Raw genomic sequence first — 21,305 nt, forward strand, 5'->3', positions numbered from 1 at the left:
ACCTCAGGGCTTCCCTGGTGGCGCAGAGGTTAAGAATCCGCCTGCCAATGCAGGGGACACGGGTTCGAGCCCTGGTCCGGGAAGATCATACATGCTGTGGAGCAACCAAGCCAGTGTGCCACAACTACTGAGCCTGCACTCTAGAGCCTGAGAGCCACAACTGTTGAGCCCACGTGCCACAACTACTGAAGCCCATGCTCCTAGAGCCCATGCTCCGCAACAAGAGAAGCCACCGCAAGAAGCCTGCGCACCACAATAAAGAGTAGCCCCTGCTCGCTGCAACTAGAGAGAACCCATGCACATTAACGAAGACCCAATGCCGCCAAAAATAAATAAATAAATTTTTTAAAAAAAGAAAAAGTCAACCTGAAGGCTGGCCCTTTTGCATCTCCTGCCATAGGCCCTGGTGAGATGATGGCGGGTCTGACCCCTTTATTCCTTAGGTGTTGCTTCAGGGACCTTGATTCCCGTGTTTCTGTGTTTATGAGTGCCTGAGTTCATTAAAACAGAAAACTGGGACTTCCCTGATGGTCCAGTGGTTAAGACTCCGTGCTTCCACTACAGGGGGCACAGGTTCGATCCCTGGTCAGGGAACTAAGATCCCGCATGCCCCAAGGGGCAGCCAAAAAACAGAAACAAAAACAATAAAAAGACGTAGGAAACCTAGGGCCATCCCAGGCACAACATGCAATACCCTTGGCTTCGGATTGGGAGCTGGCGCCTCTGCTAGGAAAGGGACTTGGCCCCCCCACACAGCAGAGGGCTGGTCCCTTTGTTGGGCCCCGGGTCCCCTTTGAGATCCGGGGTGTGCACCGCTGGCCTAAGCCCACTGCTGAGGTCCCCAGGGCTCCAGGGGCACGTTTCCCTGAGTGCGGTGGCTCAAGCTGCAGGTGTGGAGGCAGATGTGGCCTTGAGGAGGCGGAGCCCGAGGCCAGGCCTCCGTGTGCCAGGTTCTTGGTGCTTTCTGGCACCTGGCAAGGGTCGGATTCTGACAGCACATGGTAGGGGGCACAGCGAGCTGTGAGCCGTGAAAACCAGGACTGTGGTTAAGTTTCCATGCAGATACTTGTCTTCCATCAGCTCAGGCTGCCGAAACTTGGTACCGGAGGCTGAGCGGCTTAAACAACCGACATTTACTCCTCACGCTTCTGGAGGCTAGGAGCCTGCGATCAGGGTGCCACGGGGCTGGCCGCCCGTGAAGACTCTAGTCCTGGTATGTGAACCGCCAGCCTCTTGCTATGTCCTCACCTGGGGACAGCAGGGGTCAGGGATTGGATCTGTGTCTCTTCCTTTTCTTATAAGGACACTAGTCCTATAGGATTAGGGCCCTAGCCTTCTGACCTCATTTAACCTTCATCACCTCCTAATTCCTTCTCTGCAGATACAGACACACTGGGGGGGGTCAGGGCTTCAAGATACGTTGTGAAAATGATTCTGTGACTTAAATCAAGGTTTGGCAAACTCTGTAAAGGACAAGATAGTGGATATTTGTGGATTTGGGCACCGTCCAGTTGCCCGGTGACTGTTCAGCTCTGCTGTAGCAGCACCTGTGCGGCCGTGGACAGGGCCGTGTGCCAATAAAATTTTATTTGCAAAAACAGGTGGCGGGCCAGATTTCAACCAACTTAAATGATATACCTGCTCAGTAAAGAGATTTAGAAAAACAAGTACCACAAAATTGTGTGAGTCCCCCCTCCCTCCCACATCGAAAAAATCACGGTTGGTGTTTGATGAATGCTCTTGGCCTTCTCTAGAGGTTTTTGGTCGCAGTTGGGACTTTACTGTATTCCTGACTGTCTGTTCTGTCCTTCTTCTGACAGCAGATCCATCCTAAGAGCGTTTCTGTAGTTGAGTCCGTGCTCAGGACCGAGGCTCAGCAGTGCCGCGCAGGGCCGTCGGGGGGCTCTGTCCCCTACCCAGTGGGTCCACGGGTGTTGCCTGCTGTGGTCAGAGTTTTCCCAAGGCGTGTGCACGCTGTGCGCGTGCGCGTTTTTCTCTCTGTGGTGAAGCAGAGACAGGCTCTGAATTTCTCACATCCTTGGGTGAGGTCCCTGGGACGCTCGTCCGCGGCTTGTCAGAGCTGCGCCCTTGCCCTCCTCGCCAGCTTTCTGCTCTGCAGGCAGCTGGTGTCTGCTGCTCCAGGGCTGGGGGGGAGGGGGGACGTCCTGTCCCTCCTCCTCTGGGAGGGGGCTGCGGGGGTGGAGCCCTTGGGTCTCCTCTCTGCTATCACTTTAAACAGCTTGTTCCTCCTGCCTTCTGCTGGTTAATGAACTTGGCACCGGAGGCCCCGTCGAGGGCTCTTTGAGGTGCACTTTATGGGGCTGTCAGGCCCCCCTTGATGAGAGGCTGCGTCAGAGAGCCGGTTCTGCTCTGAGTATCAGGGTGCCGCCTCCCTCTCTTCGCATCACCAAGGGGGAGGCCACAGTTCTGGGCCCAGAATCTTGGGGTGGGGCCAAGCCGATGGGGGCTGAGAGCCCTTTGTGGACAGGCCCACCCTGTGGGAGGGAGGCCGACCCCCAGCAGGCGGGCAGGCCTGGGACAGGCACCCACAGATAGCACAGCCCGTCTCGCATCCGTAGAGGCTGGGCGGGGACCCGGGCCATGCGTAGGGCCTGAACCCCCCAGCCCCCCGCCTCCTCCTTCACTCCTTCTGTCCCCAGACGGCCCCTCGGCGCACTAATGGGCGCACCAGCCGCCCACCTCGGCTGCCGTGAGCAGAATGCTTGGCGTCCTCATTACCTAGTTGCTCGCAGAGCGGGAGCCCCGCCCCACGCGGTTCTGCTGGCTGAGTCTTTAAGGTACAGAGGGCCCTGGGGTGCGCTCAGGCTGCAGGGGGCCCCTGGGCCTCCTCCCTCCCCTTTAAGCCCGATTTCCCCACCAGAACTGATGGCTGGGCCGGCTCCCGGGGCGTGCGCGCTCAGGCTGTCTCTGGCTGCTGAGCTCAGGAGCTGGAGGGTGAGCGGCAGACACTCAGCCTTAGCGACTCCAGCAGGTCCTCGGGAAGGTCTGGGAGCCAGCGGGGCTGGAGGGGAGGATGCAGTCCCTCCCTGGGCGCTGCCCTGAGGCTTGGGCCCCGCGCCTCTGGCCTCCCACCCGCCCCGAGGCCCCTTTCCAGGACGGCCCTGCAGCTCGGAGCCCCCGTGCCTACGCGCAGTGCCGGCAGTTCTGCTGGGCAGGGGCCACAAATCAGAAGACAGTGGCGGGGGGGGGGGGGGGCGACGGGGGGGGCGCTCTGGAGCGCTCAGGCCCTGGAATTTGCTTTTAAGAAGCCAGATCTTTTCGCTGATCTTAGCAAATTCCTCTGCCAAACCGTGAGCTGAAACAGGGTGATGGGTCTATGGTGTCTGCACCCCCCAGCTCAGAGGCTCAGCCCACGGAGGTGACAGTTGCCGTGCCCTAAAGTGGGGGCTGTCCCTCCTGTCCCCCAGGACCTGCAGGGCTTTTCCTCAGTTTCCTCCCTGGGTGCCCGATCCCCAACCCCCGCCCCCGCCAACATACACCTTGGTCCCCACCAGCGACCAACCCCACCACAGCTGGAAACCCACGGAGACATGAAGGTGGCTGTTTGCAGCGCTGCGCCCTGGCCGGGCTCCAGGCCACAGGCAATGCACTCCGGGTCCCCTCCGTCCCCTCCACGGCGCACACAGGTGCTTTTTTTTAATTACTTAAGGAAAAGCAATTGCAAGGCCGCTTGATACAAATCCCTTAAGCTTCTGTCGGTGACGATGCCAGGGAGGCCGCGGCCAGCCAGGAACCTGGATCCCGGCGCCATCTGTGCTCCCGCCACTCCGCAGCCAAATTACACTGCCAGCCTTTCTCTCCTGCGCAGTTTTTCATGAAATGAATTGAGTTTGCTGGGAATCGCTGGGTCATAAATATTCCCTCCCACTGACGTGGTCAGGTTATTGCTGTACCCAAGCTGAGCTCCCGGATCCGGCCTGGGTGGGGGTGCTGGGGCTGCAGGAAACGCGGCAGGACCCACCCCCAGCCCCCAGCAGCCTCAGACTCCAGGTCGTAAATATCTCTATCTCGCTGTTTCTGAGCCAATTGAGGGAAGTCAGGAAGGGCTGGTTGGGGCAAGGTACATAATCGCCGCATTCAATTAAGTCTTTTCCTTCCGTTTCCCTCATTTCCATTGAGAAAGTGGCAGTGACGGAGGTGGTTGTAAACGGAGGCGAGACATGCCTTTAAAATGGAAACGTGTTCATGATGTCCTTTGAAATTGGGATGAAAAATAAATGCATATGCAATGCTAAATACACACACACACACACACACACACACACACACACCCCTGGGGAAAAAAAATCCAGAGACGCTTTTTAAGCCACGGTTTGGTGAACAGGCGTCTCCTAAGCCTGTTTATCTGACAGGCGGGCATTTAGAGTCAGAGCTACAGGAGCTGCAGTGCAGGTGTCCCTGAGGGGCAGCTGCCCCACAGCCTCCTGTTGTGACGGTCAGGACAGGCATGTCCCTCTAAGGAGGCAAGGACCGTACCCCCTTCAGAGGGAGGCGAGCACAGCCCCTCAAGGTCAAGTCCACCCTGAGGTTCCTCATTGGGCCATCCCTGGGGAAGCTCCTCTCCCAGGAGGTGGCCATCCACTGCCAGGTGCTGCTTTGTCCTCTAGAGGCTAGACCAAGAGTCGGCAAACCTCAGCTGGTGCTGCATCCGGCCCTCTGCCTTGTTTGTAAATAAAGTTTTATCGGCGCTCGCCCACACCCATCTGTTTACAAGTTGGTCTTACTGCTTCTGAGTGACAAGAGCTGAGAGGTTGTAACAGAGATCAGTGACCCACAGAGCTGGAAGCATCACCAGCTTCCAGTGATCCCCTCTGTCCCTCCTTCCCTCCCGCTCTTGGCCTCAGCCCACAGGTAACTAGGAGACCAGGACTGCCTGGGCTTCTCCCCTTGACCAAGGGCTCGCCCTCCCAATCCCGGCTTCTGCAATCCTTGCCTGGCTTCTCTGGCCCCCAGCTCCCCTGGGACAGTTGCAGTGCCTCCTGCCCAGGACCCAGTCCTGGGGGCCACCGTGACCCACTGACATGGAGGGAGAGGCTCCCGGAAATTGGGGTTTGCGTGTGTTGGGGGGTGCTCAGGGTCTAGACAGCAGGGCACAGGAGGAAGGACCCCATCTCAGCCTGTCTTCGTGCCGCTTGTTTGCCCCGCGCTTGAAGCTCCAGGGCACGAGGGACTCCACTGGCCAGGCCAGCATCGGCTTGAGGCAAGTTCTGGCCGCCCTGGGGCCAGGTGCTGAGTCTCCTGGGCCCTCAGCCTCCTCTCCCGAAGCCAGAGGCAGGGACTCAGGGACGTGGGAGCACCGTCTCCAGATCACGTGTTTCTTTGTTCGCTCTTTGCGGACTGACAGCTTTTCCTCTCTTCCTAATCATTGTAATTACCACTGTTATAAAACCTCCGAGGTGCATTTTACCTAGGTGAGGCCACGCGTGTCTGATGGGAGGGAGATTTTGGTTTGAAATGACTTGAGGCAGCTGAAGCTCAGAGCACGTAGCCTTTGGGCTCCTGAGCGGGTGGGGGGGCCGTGCTGGACCGTGTGTGGGTGAGGGTGCAACTCCCTGGGGCTGGGCCAGAGGCTCCCACTGGGGCAGTGCGACAGCCTCACCTTTCCCTCGATCAGGACGAGAAGGCGCTCATTCCTGTCTTGTGAGAGAATTTCTAGAGAGGACAGGGTGGGTTCGATGCGCCCTGCATGGTGTGGGGTTGCTGGCCCGCGGGCTCAGCAGTCTCTCTTCTGTCGCCGTGCAGTGCACGTGCCGGAAGGACATGGTCAAGATCTCCATGGATGTCTTCGTGCGCATCCTGCAGCCGGAACGCTACGAGCTGTGGAAGCAGGGCAAAGACCTCACAGTGCTGGACCACACACGGCCCACGGCCCTGAGCAGCCCCGAGCTGAGCACCTGGAGCGCCTCCCGGGCCTCGCTCAAGGCCAAGCTCCTCCGCAGGTGAGTCACCCAGCGACCCCAGCCCGCCACTCCTCGCTGAGGGGGGCTACAGGCTGCCCCTCCCACCTCTTTCCCCTCCCCCATCTTCCCCCTCTTTCTCCTTCTCCTTCTCCTCCTCCTCCAATTCTCTGTGCTTCGGAGGCAAAGTGTATTTCTCAGGCCTGACTTTCTCCACGGGCTGTAGGGGCCTCACTGCTGTCGCTGTCTGCGTTGTCAGGCGACTCAGGCTCCCACCTGCTCCCTGTCCGCCAGCTCCTGGGAGATGGGCCTTTTCCCCTCTCAGGACCCCCCACACTGCCCCTCTCAGGCTTCCGGCTCGCTATCCTGCCATCCTGGGTGTGAGAGCCCTGTTTCTGTGTCGGGGCCGCGAGGCCCTTCTCCACACTGAGCGATGGCTCACAGGCCCCGAGCTCCCTCTGTGCCAGCGCTGCCCCCGCCCCTTTGCATCTGTGGCTGCTTCTTCTGGTGCCTCGGATAATGTGTTGCTTGGATCCGCGGTCATGGAGGTGTCTGCAGAGACCTGTCCCCCGGACGCCCTCTGCCACCCCTCGTTCCACCTCAGAGGCCTCCTCCCGGCCTGCCTTCCACCCAGCGTGGTCCCTGCCCGGCCGCTGCCTGGTGTCCGGCAGGGAAGGAGAGGGCAGAGTGGCTGCCCTTCTTGGCACCTGCGCCGAGGCCATGGGGACGTGGGTGGTTTGGCTGGGGAGTGAGAGGAAGCACCGTGCGGCTCCGGGAGCACCCGTCTCCATTGTGCTCTTTCTCTGGGAAGCGTCCGGGTTCGCAGGGCCTGAGCTGCCCGTGGACAGAGTTCAAACAGATTCCTTTTTGGTGCCGAAGGAACAGTCAGCAGGTCCTCGCCAGGCCTGGAGTGTGGCTGGAGCGGGCGGGGTGGCCCAGAGCGTCCTTGTGTCTGTGTTAGGGCTTCGAGGACTCGGTGGGCTCCACGGAGGTCGCTCTGGACAGGAGACATTCTGTAAGCAGTGAGCGTGGCGTGTCTCAATAAAACTTTATTTACGGACACTGGAATGGGAACTTCATGCCATTTTCACATGCCACAAAACATTATTATTTGTTTAACTTCTGAACCGTTTAAAACGTGCCATGCTTAGCTTGTGGGCAGCACCAAAACAGGCAGTGGGCAGATCAGGGCCTCGGGGGAGGTTTCCTTCTGTAGCCCTTGGTCACTGCTGGCAGGTCTTGTCCCCACTGGCCACGGACTGCGCCGCCCCAGGGCCTGGTCCCTGAGGGGTGGGGGGCCCGGCCACTTCCTTCCTTGGGCTGTGCCTCCTGGGTGGTGCCCCCACGCTCTGCAGAAACTGGGAGAAAACATCCTGGCCGAGCGGCCACGCCCAGCCCAGAACCTTCTCCCCGGTGCTGCTGTTATCCTTTCTACGCGCCCTCATCCGCATGTGTCCCCCCACCCTGCTGCGGCCCCTTTTGAGTCGGTGCTCTCAGCTCCAGGCTGCTTCCCCAGCTGCTCCTGACAGCCGCCTGAAGGTGAGTCTCTCTTTTCTGATCTCTCGTCGTCGCTTCTTTTGATTTTTCGCTCTCCTGTGTGTTCCTCACAAGAAGTACTTTCTTGGCGAGGCTGATTCGCTGCAGCTCCCGGCCTTTCCCGGCCTTTCTTGATCTTTCCCGGCCTTTCCCAGCCTTTCTCGATCTTTCCCGGCCCTTCCCGGTCTTTCCCGGCCTTTCCTGAGCTAGCGAGCTTGCTGACTGGCGGCTCCCGGCTCCCAGGTCGGCTCCAGCATTTGCACAGTGGCTGATTGGTGGTGGCTCAGGCTAATTGGTCCACAGCACGGCTGCCAAGGAGCGGGGCTTCATTCCGGGGTGGAATGGGATTGGAGGCTGTCAGAGGAGCCTGCCCAGAGGACCGGGACCCAGCCGCCGGGCCTTGGCTGGAGCCTTCCGTGCACAGAGGAAGAGCCCCAGACGCCCTTCCTGCCCCCTCGTCATGTCCATCCTGGAGTGTCCCTCTCTCCTGCCTCCCCTCCCTGTGTGCCAGGCTGGGACTCAATAACAAATTAAGTCGTGTTCCCAAGGATGTGATTTTCTTTAAAGCCTTTTTTGTAAAGTAAGGCTGATTCCCCCACCTTTTTAAAAAGCTGTGGGGCGGGGGAGGCATTCTCTGAACAGGCTGACTGGGGACTGACATGTGGAGGCCCAAGGCCAAGCTGGAGGCCACCGCTGGCCCCCCCCCCCCCCCCCCCGCCAGGGGCAGTGGCCCTCAGAAGTCCCTTTGACTTCCTCTCCTGGCCACGTGGCCAACCTGTCCTCTCCCAGCTGTGCCTGGTCTCCAGGGCCACTGGCTCCCCCAAGCCTCCCTGGTTGGAGGGTGGGCTCAGGGGGCAGGGGTGGCACGACCTGAGCATCTTTGGCTTGGCCAGGTGGGGGTGGGGGCGGCCTGGCTCTGTCCCTAGGCCTGGCCTCACCCCCTCGATGCCAGGAGTAACCCCCCCCCCCGTGTGACAATCACAGACATCTGCCAGTGTCCCTGTCTGAGGGCTTGGCATTGGGGTGGGCTCCCCTCATCTCGGCTGCTGTGGCCCCCTCCGCCCCCATCCCTGTGCAACCTCGGCTCCTCCTCTGGGACGCCACGGCCACTCCTCCGTCCTCGCTCAGAGGGGCTCAGCCAGGCCCCCGCCCTGCCCCTCGAGGGCCCAGCCTTCCTGACAGCGCCCCCCACCCCCACACTGTGCCCCAGATGTCACCTCAGAGCAGAGGCAGGTGTTGGCCCCGTTGGGAGAAAATGAAGCCCTCCCGTGGATTTACCTTCCATGCCTAAATCTTGTCAAATGACCTGAACCTGCCCTGTGATGGACAGGGCTCGTAACCTGTGACCTTCTTGTCCTTGCTGTGTGGTCCTTTCGCCATGGCCGCCAGGCGGGACCCATGGCCGGCGCTCAGCCCCCAGGAGCCTGGCGCCCTGCCGCGCGCCCCTCCCCTGCTCCTCCCGAGCGGCCCTTCTCTGTATGCAGACTGCATCTTCCTCTCAGCTCCTGATCATTTGCAACAGGAGCTTCAAAGCTTACTCCGCGTCGCCCACATGTTCCAGCAGGTGTGCGTCCCGCTGGCCACTCATGCAGCCCGCTCAGAGCATCTGAGCGCCCAGGCTTGGAGGGGGAGGGGAGGCCTGCCCCTCTTCGGACCCACGGGGCCCTGTCCCTCCCCAGCCTCTGCTGTTCCCACTGGTGGTACCTCCAGCTGCCCATGTAGGAGGCGGGAGCCCGCAGCCCTGTCACTCCCACCCGCCACCTCTCACCTACCATCCATGAGGAGCCGGGGAGCACGTCCCCGCCCCCTCTGCCACCCCCAGATCTGCGAGGGGCCAGCCTGGTCTCGCCTCTCCCCGTGCCCGATGCCCTGGTCAGGCTGGACACCAGTGCGCCTCCAACCCACTCCCACCAGCCGTCCTCACCCTGCTGTGCTCCTGAAGCCTTCGTCCCGTGCAGCTCCTGGCCTCTTAGAAGGGGCTGTGACCATGGGGCCAGCCAGCCCCCAAGACCCCAGGAGCTTGTTGTCTCTGTGACTTCCCCAGAAAACTCACTAAATGACGACGTGCCTACTCCCTGTGGGGCAGGGAACGCCGGAAGGAAGGGGCTGTGACTCCTGGCCAGGAAGCCCCGAGTTCCCCTGGGGAGTCAGAAGTCCTGAGGGACAGCCCCGCCTTGGGATACCCAAGGGGCTGTGTGCCCTGGGCCCCTCAGTGAGCCCCCCGACTCTGCCTCTCCTGCCACCTGAGGTCCAAGGACACCTGCTCCCATCTTGGAAATACTTGTGTAGGAATTTGGACTCAGTGCCAGTATTTGGTTCTTACCATCTTAACCGAGTGACATCCCACTAAACCTGACAGATAAAGTGCACGTTTGTCTCTACCTCCTCTGAAACGCCACAGAAACGACTATAAAGGAGGGACAGGGAAGAAGAGAGGGAACTTTGAAGGAAGGAAAGATAGGCAAGTGACACCTGACGTCACAGCACAGAGAAAACTCGAGTCGTGGGCCTGCAGACCAGGAGAGCCGGTTCATGCCACACAGCCTGGGACTCAGGCACGGCCGCCTCCTGGGACAGGGGCTGCGGTGTGCTGGAGGCAGGTGTGGGGGGAGTTGCTGGGCTCAGCACAACCCCCCCCCCCCCCCCACCTTCACCTCATCCCCCAGCAGAAGGCGGTGGCCCTGCTGCCAGCCTCGCGTATCCCCAACCCCCCAGGGCCGGGTCAGAGTGGCCCAATGGAATAAAGCTACAGAGGTGACGTCAGGGGTCCCCTGTGAAGTGACAGGGCTCCCGCCTGCCCGCTCCCCTTCTGCAAGCCCTGCTCACACACACAGCCACCAGTGAGCATCTTAGTCCTTTGCGCGTCGCAGCCAGGGTCCCTGAACCTCTGAGGAAACTCAATGCAGAAAAGTCTCAAACAAAAAGGAAAAGCAGGACCCCACAGAAGAGGCCATGCTGTGAGCAGAAGAAAACTTATTTCTCCTCTGAGAGGGCAGGTGATTTGGCATTTATGGAAGAAGAACCTGCTGTCCAAAAAAAAGTCTTTTAGGAAAGAGATGGCTCTTGGACATTTAAAAGAGAGCAAAGAGGGACATCCCTCGTGGTCCAGTGGTTAAGAATCTGCCTTCCAATGCAGGGGACATGGGTCAAGTCCTGGTCGGGGAACTAAGATGCCACATGCCATGGGGTAACTAAGCCTGCATGCTCCAGAGCCCGCGTGCCACAACTAGAGAGCCTGTGCGCCACAACTACTGAGCCTGTGTGCTCTAGAGCCCACGTGCCAGAACTAGAGAGCCTGTGTACCACAACTACTGAGCCTGTGTGCTCTGGAGCCCACACACCACAACTAGAGAGCCATGTGCACTGCAGTGAAAGATCCCACATGTCGCAACAAAGACCCGACGCAGCCAAATAAAAAAATAATAGTAAATATTAAAAATAAATAAAAGAGCAAAGAGACATAAGAGGTGGGCTGGGAGACAGCTTAAGGAAGTCTAGGATGCAGATATTTCACACCTTGGGTTAAACAGAAGATCCCAAAGCCTCTGGAATGAACAAACAGGTCTACATAAAGAACGAGGGGCCCAGACAGCATTGAACTTGGTGATCGTGATGCTACAAGCTAGTAGACAAAGGACAGGGGCCTGAAAGATCAGGAGAGCAATCACTTCAGCCCAGAAGCACCCAGCCAAATTACGATGGAAAGGGAATAAAGATCTTTCTAGACAAAGTCCCGGGTTTCCCCTCCTTTCTGAGAAGGCCGCTGGGGGATGTGCTCCAGCTAAACAAGGGCGTCAACCAAGAAGGAACATGGGATCAGGGAAACCAGATCCAACCCAGGAGAGTCCAAGGCAGTCTAAAGATAGGAGGAGGGCCCCGGGGTGTCATTGAGGAGCATGTGACCCCTGCCTAGGAGGCCACACCAAGAGCTTGGAGATAACCAAGAAAGCTAAACGTCTAAGAGAGGGGGCTAGTAACTGACTCCAGGAAGGGCAAGCAGAGAACGCGATGCCAGCAGCTCTGTTGCTCGTGGACGAGCTAGATTTACAGGATCAGAAAAACATAACATGGAGTTTCCCCACCACCGAAGTGGAAAGCGAGGCAGGAGAGGTAGAGGTGGGCAGGGTGGCCACAGCCTGAATCTCTGTGCTGGCACCTCAGCAGAGAAGCCGGAACCAACACGTGAAACAGCAGCCTGAGGAGACACGTGGGAGGAAGTGAGTACGAGAGGCAGCGGCTGAAGGAGGGGAGACGCCCTGTCTGGGGAGCGGGCCCCGCGGATGCTGCTGCAGCCAGGCTGCGACGAGGCTGTGCGAGGCGGACCCCCCAGCTGTCGGCAAGGCCACCCCAGCTTTTCCCCACGATATTTCCCAGCTCGCGTCCTCATGCAGCAGATGCTCCTTTGCAAGCCAATGTCCGCCTTGCTTTCCCCTCCGCGGGAGGGCCTGTCTCTTCGTCTACGCCTCTGTGCCTAGTTCCACCCGTTCTGGGGGGCCCCGCGTTAGGGAGACGCAGTGGCTGCTGGGGGGTGGGTACTGGGGGCAGAGCTCTGAGCCCAGGGCTGTGTCGGGGCCGAGGGAGGCCTGGGCTCCCTGGGGACCCGGAGAGCAGGCGGGGCAGGGTCGGAAGTGGCCTCCGGGGTGGTTCTGAGGGTGGATGATGGGAGGGCGAGAGGGGGGTGGGGAGCGGGGCAGCTGCAGGACACCGAGGCCAGGTGAGTTGGCGGCAGGAGGACGCCCCTCTGCTGGGTGCCGGGGCTGGCGTGGGGGTTCACTTGTGGGCGCCCGGGCCTGCAGCATTCCCGGACCCGGGGAGAACCCTCTGGGTGACAGCTGGGGAAACGCCCGGAGCTTCCCACCTGTCTCCGTGGCGGGGCTGCCCCCGGCGTGGAGAGGATCCCCGGGGAGGCCTGCGTTTCTCGTGCCCCCTCCCGCCCCCGTGTGTGGCCGACTCCCTGCCCGCTCCCCCCCCCCGCCTGCCCTCCCGCACCCTCCCCCTCCCAGTGCCCTTGCACGCCCTGCTGTGTGTCATGCCATGCCTCTACCCATGACGCGCCCTCCCCGGAATGCTCCCCGCTTTCCGCCTTTGGCCATCGGGGTGGTTCACGCTGCAGACATCAAGCAGGGCTTGTCGTGTGCCGGGCGGTGCCTGGGCTCGGCACAGAGCAGCCACGGGCCGGGGGCTCTCGAGTTAGGCAGCCGAGCAGCGAGGGAGCGGCAGTGGTTAGCCGTTAGCGTCAGGGCGCAGTCAGGAGGAGGCAGCGCAGAGGCCAGCAGCGTCGGGCAGGGAGGCAGCAAGGAAGCTGTGAGGCCCCAGCGTCCTGCCGCAGACGCCCCTGGGAGGAGGTGGGGGTCCTGGCACCTGGAGCCCTCGGGGCCTCCCTGCCTACCCGGCCCCAGTCGGACAGCCCTGCGCTTCCTCGGTGAGCGCTCGGTCCTTGGAGGTGCGGCTGCCAGGGACCCTGTAGCGTCTCCTGTGAGGTCTTGGTGTCTGACCCCACTGGGGCCACACGGAGAGCTCCCCGGGGGAGGGATGCCGTGGCCGGTGCTGACGGCTGTCTCCAAAATGCTCCCTCAGCTGTGAGGCCCAGAGCCTGTGGCTATCCTGGTGCCCCCTCCCCAAGGCTGAGCCTCGCCACGCCCCCAGTCCCTGTACCAGCTCGCAGGACAGTCACACACCTCCTGAGGTCTCACAGCTGCTCTGCCCCCTCCCTGGAAAGGTTCTGGGAACCGGCAGGGATGTCCCACCAGGAGCCGGCAGGGGTGCCCTGGCCGCGGACCTGCAGCGCCCCCTCCCTTTATTGCTTTCCTTTCTTCCTTTTTAACCCCGATTCCCCCTCATTTTCACTAAGAACCCACGGCTCAGCCTCAGCTGGGATTCTCACTTGGGGCCCGAGGGCCACCCTCTATCCTGTCCCGGGACTGTCACAGCCCTGGAGCCCAGGACCTGCCCCGGAGGCCAGCGTGGGCAGGGGGTGAGGGGAACTGGGGTGCAGCTTAGAGAAGGGGCCGCCGCGGGCTCTGGGCTCGGAGCTCCTGCGGGTGGAGAGGACGCAGGGAGAGCCCAGGGCCCAGCGAGGCCCTGCGGCGAGGCGTCTAGGGAGTTGACACACGTCCTGGAGAAAAACCCCCTGACGTTTACATTCTAGACACATTAGTCTGAAAGAAAACAGACACTGGAAAAGGACTGAGGAGGAGAGGAAACCAAATCTAGAGAGGAAGAAAGAGCAGACCAGGAGGCCGGGGCTGTCGTAAGTGCACCTTTTGTCTGTCGAGCAGGCATTTTCCGCGAGCTGCTGTCTCCATCCGAGTCCACGCTCCCTGTGTCTCCCGCCCCCACACACAGAGGCTCCTGGAGCCATCCGTCCCGCATCCCATCTCCAGCTGCCATCGGCACCCGCTTGACACCACCCACCCTCGCCATCACCCTCCCCTCCTCCCAGGCCTCTCTCCCTCCACCGCCCCTGCCCTCGGGAGCCAGCCCCATCCAGGGCCCTCTTGCCCCCGCCCTCCTGGGGCGCACTCATCTGGGGGGCTCTGTCTGCCGGACGGGGCACACAGCCTGGGGCATCTCCCCTCCGTTGTTTCGCCTCCTGTCTGATAAACCTCCCTCTCCAGGTCCCACCGGAAACGGAGCCAGCCCAAGAAGCCCAAGCCCGATGACCCCAAGTCCCCGGGCGAGGGGGTGGCTGGGGCGGCCCTCCTGGAGGAGGCCATTGGCGGCATGAAGGAGGAGGCCATGCCGGAGGCCGACCCCGAGGAGGAAGAGGAGGAAGCCCAGCCGCTGCCGCCGGGCCGGGAGGCCGAGGGCTTCGAAGGTCAGTCCCGCTTGGTGCCTGCGCCGGCCGGGCCAGAGCCCCCGCGCTTTCAGAATCCGATCCGTGCGCCTTGTTGGCAGGGAGGGCGTTTCCTAAAAATGTACACTCCGGGGGTGCTGTGAAACGTCCCTCTTCTCCCAGAAACTGAGGAGAGGCTGTCCCAGCCGTCCAGCTCCTAAAACAGAGCCCACAGGTGGGCAGCGTGAAGCAACGGGCTTCACTCCTCGGTGCTGGAGGCTGGGAGACCAGGGTGCCAGCGGGGCCTGGTGCTGGTGGCGGCCCGCCTCCCGGTTCACAGGTGACCCTCTGCCACTGTGTCCTCAGGGAGGAGAGAGCTGGTGAGCCCTCTGGCCTCCGTTGTAAGGTCGCTGATCCTTCGCCGGGCCCCACCCTCATGACCCAGGCTTCTCCCAGCACCATCACACAGAGGCGTGGGGCTGAGCGTGATCGGGGTGGGGCACAGACATTGAGTCCGTAATAGAAGCATTATCCGCTCGGTTGGGAAAGAGGACAGCCTGCTGTTCGCAGCAGACGCTGGACGTGCCTGCGGTGGGGACGCCCCGCCTGCAGGCTGGCGTGGAACAGAAAAGTGTATCTAGGCGCTGTGGTGGGTGGGGGGGTCTCAGAACCGTGCCTTTGACGCTGCCTGCGGCTCGTTTCGTTTTCCTAATCTGCAGCCTCAGCTGTTTGCATGCAACAGCCGCCCCCCGAGATGTAAAGGGGGAGCCAGGCGGGGCTGGGGGGCTGGTGGCAGATCACTGGGAAGCAGTGCCTCAGTCCCCTGTCACGGGCCGTAGGTTGCTGGACCATTCTGCTCAGGTCCTCCGTCTTGTCCTTGGGACTGACTGGGTCCTGGAGCGGGTGAGCCCAGCACGGCTCTGCCCAGCTCAGGGTCAGGCCCTCCCTGGGGTGCCCACGGCTGGTGTCACAGATGATGTCACGTTCTAGGCGGCTGTCCACCAGGCGCCATGTGAGGCGGGCGCGCGCCCCTGATGGTCCTTCCCACGGGCTGGAAGGGGGAGTGTCCCTGCGGGGCAGATGGGGGCAGGAGCCGGAAACAGGGAAGATGGGAACGTTTCCCGGGGAAATCGCGTGCTGGCGTGTCCCAGGCAGCCCGGCATGCGGCTCACCCAGTGGGCATCACAGAACAGCGCAGCTCCCCACGGGAGGGTCTGGAGAGCCCAGGGAGGCAGGGCGGCCAGCGGGGAGGAAGTGCGCATCAGCACCGCCGGGGCGCAGGCGCAGTCCCCCCGTAGACACGGGCCCCGAGGCTGAGCCCTGGCGACGCAGGGAGCCACGCCAGACCCTTGTCACGTCCAGGCGGTCACAGGACACATGGTTTTCAAGAAGATCCTGCTTATGATAAAAGCAGCCAGAGGCTGATGCAGCTGGAACAAACCTAACAAAAAATAAAGGACCTTTGTGGGGAAAATCAGAGACGTCTGAAAGACAAGGCGGAACTGTAACATAAACGGGGCTGCAGTGTCAGGGGGACTCCCTGCAGCGAAGGTGCTGCCGGCGGCTCGGGGGATGTTGATTTCAGTGCCCCCGAGGGAGCAAGGCCCGAGGAAGAGGGGTCGGGAGAGGTCGGGACTGTGAGACCGGCCGCCAGCTTGGGGGCAGGAGCAAGGACGTGTCCTGGGCTGTAGTGAAGGCCACTGCTCTTCCCTGAGGCGACCCTCACACGCAGCCTCGCATGTCCCAGGGACACCCACGCCCCGTGTCCCATTGGCTTAAAGTTCAGAAAACACGCCAGACAGGCACTGGATTGGGTAGGGAGCGTCCACGTCTTCTGGGGCTGCCTTGTGACAAAATACCTGACACGGGGCTTCAGGAACCGAGGTTCGCTGTCTCTCAGTCTGCAGGTTGGAAGTCCAAGGTCAGGGTGTGGGCGGGGCTGGTTCCTTCTGAGGCCGCGAGGGAAAGTCTGTTCTGGGCCTCTCTCCTTGGCTCGTAAACAGATACCTTCACAGTCACACGGCCTCTCCCTGTGTACCCGTCTCTGCGTTTCAGCTTTCACAAGGACAGCGTCACACTGGACGAGGACGCAGCCTAATGACCTCATCTTATTAACTCACGGCATTAGCAACGACTGTTTCCAAATGCGGCCTCATCCTGAGGCCCTGGGGCTAGGACGGCCACATAGGAATCTGGGGCACACGGTTCAGCCTGTAACAGAGTAAACACGCCAAAACCAAGAGAGCGGCTCCCTGTGGGGAGGGTCTGCAGCTGGGAGAGTCACGTGGTCCTGCAGGCCCTGCGCCTGCATCGTGTGCGCTCCGGGCCCCCGTTCCGTGTGGCGAGTCGGACCGTGGGCTGTGGTGGCTGAATGATGGACCCTCTGCCGTGGGCTCCGGGATCCAGGGCCCCGGGTCCCACCCACAAGTGAAGCGTTTGCGTCTGACTCTGGGGGCCGTGGAGCCAAGCTGCAGGGAGGCTAGGACAGTGGGTGACGTGGCCAGTTTGGGGTTCTGATCCGAGGAGTTGGGAGATCGGTGGGTGTCCCTGGTGTGACTGGCAAGGACTGGAGAGGTGACCGCCCTGCCCCCAGCGGGGCTGTGTGGGGCGGGGGGGGGTGGGGGTGGGGAGGGGCGTGGAGCAGGCTCTGCACCCGGGCCGCCCAAGGTGGCACCTCGCGAAGTTGCCAGCAGGCATCGGTGGTCTCACGGGGGCGGGGTACGTGGGAGAGCAGGCAGGTGGAATTAAAGAGACCAGGTTGAAATTTGGGACCCTGGGCCCCGGATGCTGCCTCAGCAGGCCTGGGTCCTCACCTCCCAGTGGGGCCGTCGGAGGATGAAAGGAGAGGATGCACACCCCGCCAGGGGCCTGCGGGAGGATAAAGCCGCTTTTTTTTTTTTGGCTGCATTGGGTCTTTGTTGCTGCGCGTGGACTTTTTCTTGTTGCAGCTAGTGGGGGCTACTCTTTATTGCAGTGCGCAGCCTTCTAATTGTGGTGGCTTCTCGTTGCGGAGCACGGGCTCTAGGCGTGTGGCGCATGGGCTTTAGTACTTGTGGCTCACAGGCTCAGTGTTTGTGGCGCACAGGCTTAGTTGCACTGCGGCCTATGGGATCTTCCCAGCCCAGGGATCAAACCCATGTCCCCTGTATTGGATTCATAACCACTGCGCCACCAGGGAAGCCCCCCGAAGCGACTTTTTGCAGGAGTGGAGTCAGCACGTCGGGGGCCAGCCAGGGCGGGGGCTCCTGGGCTCACCAGTTCAGACGGTCCCTCAGTGAGGGTTTCAGTGGGGCCCCTCCTGGGAAGGGTGGGAAGGATGCCCTGCGACCTCAGGCATCTCTCCTCCTTCTTGAGCAGGTGTGAGGGGCCGCCGGCCTGAGGCTGGACGCAGGGCAGCCAGTGAGAGTGGACGCACTCCAACTGCTTAACAGAGGAATAATGGCTCTCTTTTCATTAACTGAATTAAGTTAAAATGAATATTTGCCCAAACCCATCGACTGTTTAAAGACAGCCACACCCCACCCCACTCCTGTCACCTCCTGCTTGGACCCCGCCCTGTCACAGGGACACAGCGCCCTGGCCTCGGTGTCTCGGGATCCCCAGAGCTGGCCTCAGGCTCGTGCACAGCAAAGGCCTCTTCCCCAGTGAGACCCCGGTTCCTCTCCGGTTTTCCCTCTTCTAAGCAGATTGTCACCTAAACGGGGGGCGGGAGGGTTCCGTGTCCCTTGAGGGTAAAACATGCTGCTGTAGGAAAAAAAACATGCAGGACATGTGCCCTCCTTCCCGGCATCTGCAGTCACCATTCCCCTTCCAGGGCCTCAGCCCAGGACCCCCAGGGCTTCTCCCAAAGGGCTGCAGGGCCCTGCTCAGTGGCGGGCATGGTGTCACATGGCTGTGGACCCCAGGCAGGGTGGCATCTCTGCTCAGAGCTGGCACTGCTCCCCGATGCCAGACACCCTGCCCCTGTTCCGTGCCAGAGCCCGGTTCCCAAGGAGGAGGAGTTGGGGTGTTGGAGTGTCTCCTGGAACATCGGCCCCTCTAGAGAAGAAGGGGTCCCTTCGGGGCGCTGAAGGAGGCTGCCACAGCCAGGGGTCCCACGCCCCAGTGGGGGGCCGTCCCTCCAGCCCTTGAAGGAAGATCGCTCTGAACCCATCGAATACATGAGTACTCTCCGTTGGGGGCGACAGCACACACGTCCGGGGAACAAGTGGAACATGTTAAAGCGGTTTCCAGACTTCCTTTAATGCCGGCTTCACGTCCTTCGACGCTGTGAGGGTGAGGGTCGCGTCGGGCGCTAGGTCCGGGCACTTGGTCTTGTGTTTGGGTCGAGAGAGTGCGAGCCGCCCCCACCGCTCACACGCAGGAGGCTCTCCGATGCGACGAGGCGGAGGCGGGCAGGATGGAGGTGCCTGGCGTCTGCGGGGACGAGAGGGGCCCAGGCTGGCTGGTGTGGCGCTTGGCCTGGGGAGGGGGGCTGCCGCCCCTCCTGGCCGCCTCGTGACCCACATGGAGCAGCAGTCTGCCCTGCAGCCCGCCATGATCGCTGGCGGGAAGGCTGCCCGTGTGCAGCTGGCTGGCTGGCACCGCAGCGGCTCCCTCCTCCTGCCGGGCCGTGGCCAGCTCTGGCCAGGCAGGGCCGCTGTCCCTTCTTGCAGCTCCGGAGCTGGGGGCGACAGGGGCAGCACTGGGGCCCCGGGAAGCCCGGTCCCAGAGCGCGTGGTCCCCCACAGGGCGGAGCAGGCAGCCAGCAGGACCCCGCCCGAGGGCTGCGGTGGGGCAGGGGTGTGCAGCTGTCCGGGGTCACTTCCGCTTGGCTCACGCCCGGCAGCCTGGGATGGCTTTAGGATAAGACCCCAAGGTCCACACTCAGACCGCGTACTGCCCGGCACCACAGTCGCCCTGGCCTGGGCTCCCCCCAGGGGGGTCGCGGGGCTGGCCAGGCCGGGCAGGGCGGGGTACCTAAGCCAGGCAGCAGCCCTGCACCCCTGGCTCTCCCCTGGGAGAACGTCGGTGGGAGAGGAGGCGTGGGGCCCCAGGAGCTGACAGGGCTGTAACATCTGTCGGCCGTGGGGGGACTCTTGGCTGTGCCTCCCTGCAAGAAACAGGCGCCAGGAGGGCCTCAGCAGCTCTGCTGGGGGAGGGGTCCCTGCCATTCTGCCCCCCGCCAAATACACACACACACCCCCAGGGAGGTGAGAGGCCTCCATTTCGAGGCACCTTCAGCCGAGGGGCTTTCCAGGTACAGCCCTGCCCTGGGCCTGCGGTGGTCCACGTGGCGTGAGGACAGAGCCCAGGCCCCCTGGCATCCCTAGCGCCCTTGGGTTTGTCCCCTAACAGGGTCCTCTGTGTATGCAACCCCCCCTCGGCTTCCCAGGGCCTGGGAGCCTGAGGAAGAGGCGGGGGTGTGTCCTTCTCCAGCAGTATCTGGAGCCGGGCAGCTCGCAGGCTCTGCTGTCCTGAGGCCAGGGAGGCCGTCGCTGGACGTCCATTTGTGTGGCCGTGCTGTCAGGGAGGAGGGGCGAGTGGATTTCCTTAGAGAACAAAGCCGTTTATCTGAAAGTCCCTGCTGCTGTGTCAGGACAGGGCTCTGGGCAGCCTTGGAGCCCTTTCTATAAATTAGTAGAAGCAGCAGGGAAGAGTCTGATCTCCTGGGCGCTTGGTCGCCTCTCGAGGCCGGACGGCTGTCACCAAACATTATGAGCAGTGCCCCCCGCACACCTCTCCCAGCCCCGTCTCCCTGCTCCCCACCTTTCTCCCGTCCACCTCTCTCCCCACCCACATCCCCCCCACACCTCTCCCCACTACACGTCTCTCCCCCTAACATCTCCTGGGACAGGGAGGCGACCTTCTGTTGCCGGGACCATCTGTCTCTAGCATCTGTGTCTGCGGAGAGCCTGTTTCCTTTCCTTGACCAGAAAACTGTTCCTGGGGTGCGGGTGGTTGGGGGTCCTGGGGAGCACGCCAGGCTCCTCCAGCAGGGCAGAGGCACAGGAGGCATCCTGACGGCGCCCTTGCCCTTGGAAGGCTCCAGGCCAGAGGGCGTGGGGGGCTGGTGAGCACGCCCTCCTCTGAGCCTCTCTTGAAAAGCACGGCCGCCTGCCCAGGACCCTGCAGGCTGCAGGGAGCAGCGGCCAAAGGGGCACCTCCAGGAGGGCCAGGCTGGCTCGAGCCTCTGCAGTTCACCCGGTGGGGGCCGCGGGCGGGAGTTGGCTCCCCCCCAGCACTCAGGGCTGGGGTTCTGCCTGGAGGAAGGCGGGGAGGGTCCCTGCTTGACCCCTCCCTGGGTCAGTGCGGGTCAAGGACTAAGTGGTGGCCTTTCCCTTGGGAGTGTTGTCCCTCCGCTCTCATCATCTTTGGCTGAGGGACAGGAGTGAAATACGGACAGATTTTTTTTGCTTTTTTTTTCCTGATAAATTTATTTTTTTTAATTTTTTTTTTATTGGCTGTGTTGGGTCTTCATTGCTGCGTGCAGGCTTTCTCTAGCTGTGGTGAGCGGGGGCTACTCTTCATTGCGGTGCGCAGGCTTCTCATTGCAGTGGCTTCTCTTGTTGCGGAGCATGGGCTCTAGATGTGTGGGCTTCAGTAGTTGTGGCACATGTGCTCAGTAGTTGTGGCTTGCGGGCTCTAGAGCACAGGCTCAGTAGCTGTGGCACACGGGCTTAGTTGCTCCGCAGCATGTGGGATCTTCCCGGACCAGGACTCGAACCCGTGTCCCCTGCATTGGCAGGCGGATTCTCAACCACAGCGCCACCAGGGAAGCCCTACGGACAGGTTTTTATAGCAAGAGGTAAACGTGGGTGCTTCACAGCTGACCACACCCTGCCCTGTGTCACACTGTCACAGGTGTATGGGGAGAGGGACCCCTCCTTTTCCTCGAGTTGTCCTTACTTTCCTGGCCTGTGGAGACCCAGACTGTGGCATGTTGAAACCAACAGCTCACAGGTGCCGTCAGTAGGACGACCAGTTCGTCCTGAGGTATCAGCTGCTGTCACCTCATGTGACGTCCTGAGCCCGTGGGGACCCGGGACAGGCGGTGAGGGCCTGAGCTCGGGTGCCCACTCTCCAGGTGGGGAGGC

General features: G+C 61.6%; 1 protein-coding gene across 2 annotated transcripts in view; it reads left to right on the forward strand.

Moving 5' to 3' along the window:
* KDM4B (lysine demethylase 4B) overlaps positions 1-21,305 on the forward strand; it is a 144,569-nt gene that overhangs the window by 106,824 nt on the left and 16,440 nt on the right. Inside the window, exons 10-12 of one of the 2 annotated variants that reach the window (XM_057708595.1) lie at positions 5,764-5,960; positions 13,603-13,704; positions 14,072-14,271. In XM_057708595.1, the coding sequence (XP_057564578.1) occupies positions 5,764-5,960; positions 13,603-13,704; positions 14,072-14,271 (499 nt within the window). The remainder of the gene's footprint in view (positions 1-5,763; positions 5,961-13,602; positions 13,705-14,071; positions 14,272-21,305) is intronic. The other variant, XM_057708597.1, reaches the window with a different exon arrangement.

The sequence above is a fragment of the Hippopotamus amphibius genome, chromosome 15, assembly GCF_030028045.1.
Source record: "Hippopotamus amphibius kiboko isolate mHipAmp2 chromosome 15, mHipAmp2.hap2, whole genome shotgun sequence".
In the NCBI taxonomy this organism is placed as follows: Eukaryota; Metazoa; Chordata; class Mammalia; order Artiodactyla; family Hippopotamidae; genus Hippopotamus; species Hippopotamus amphibius.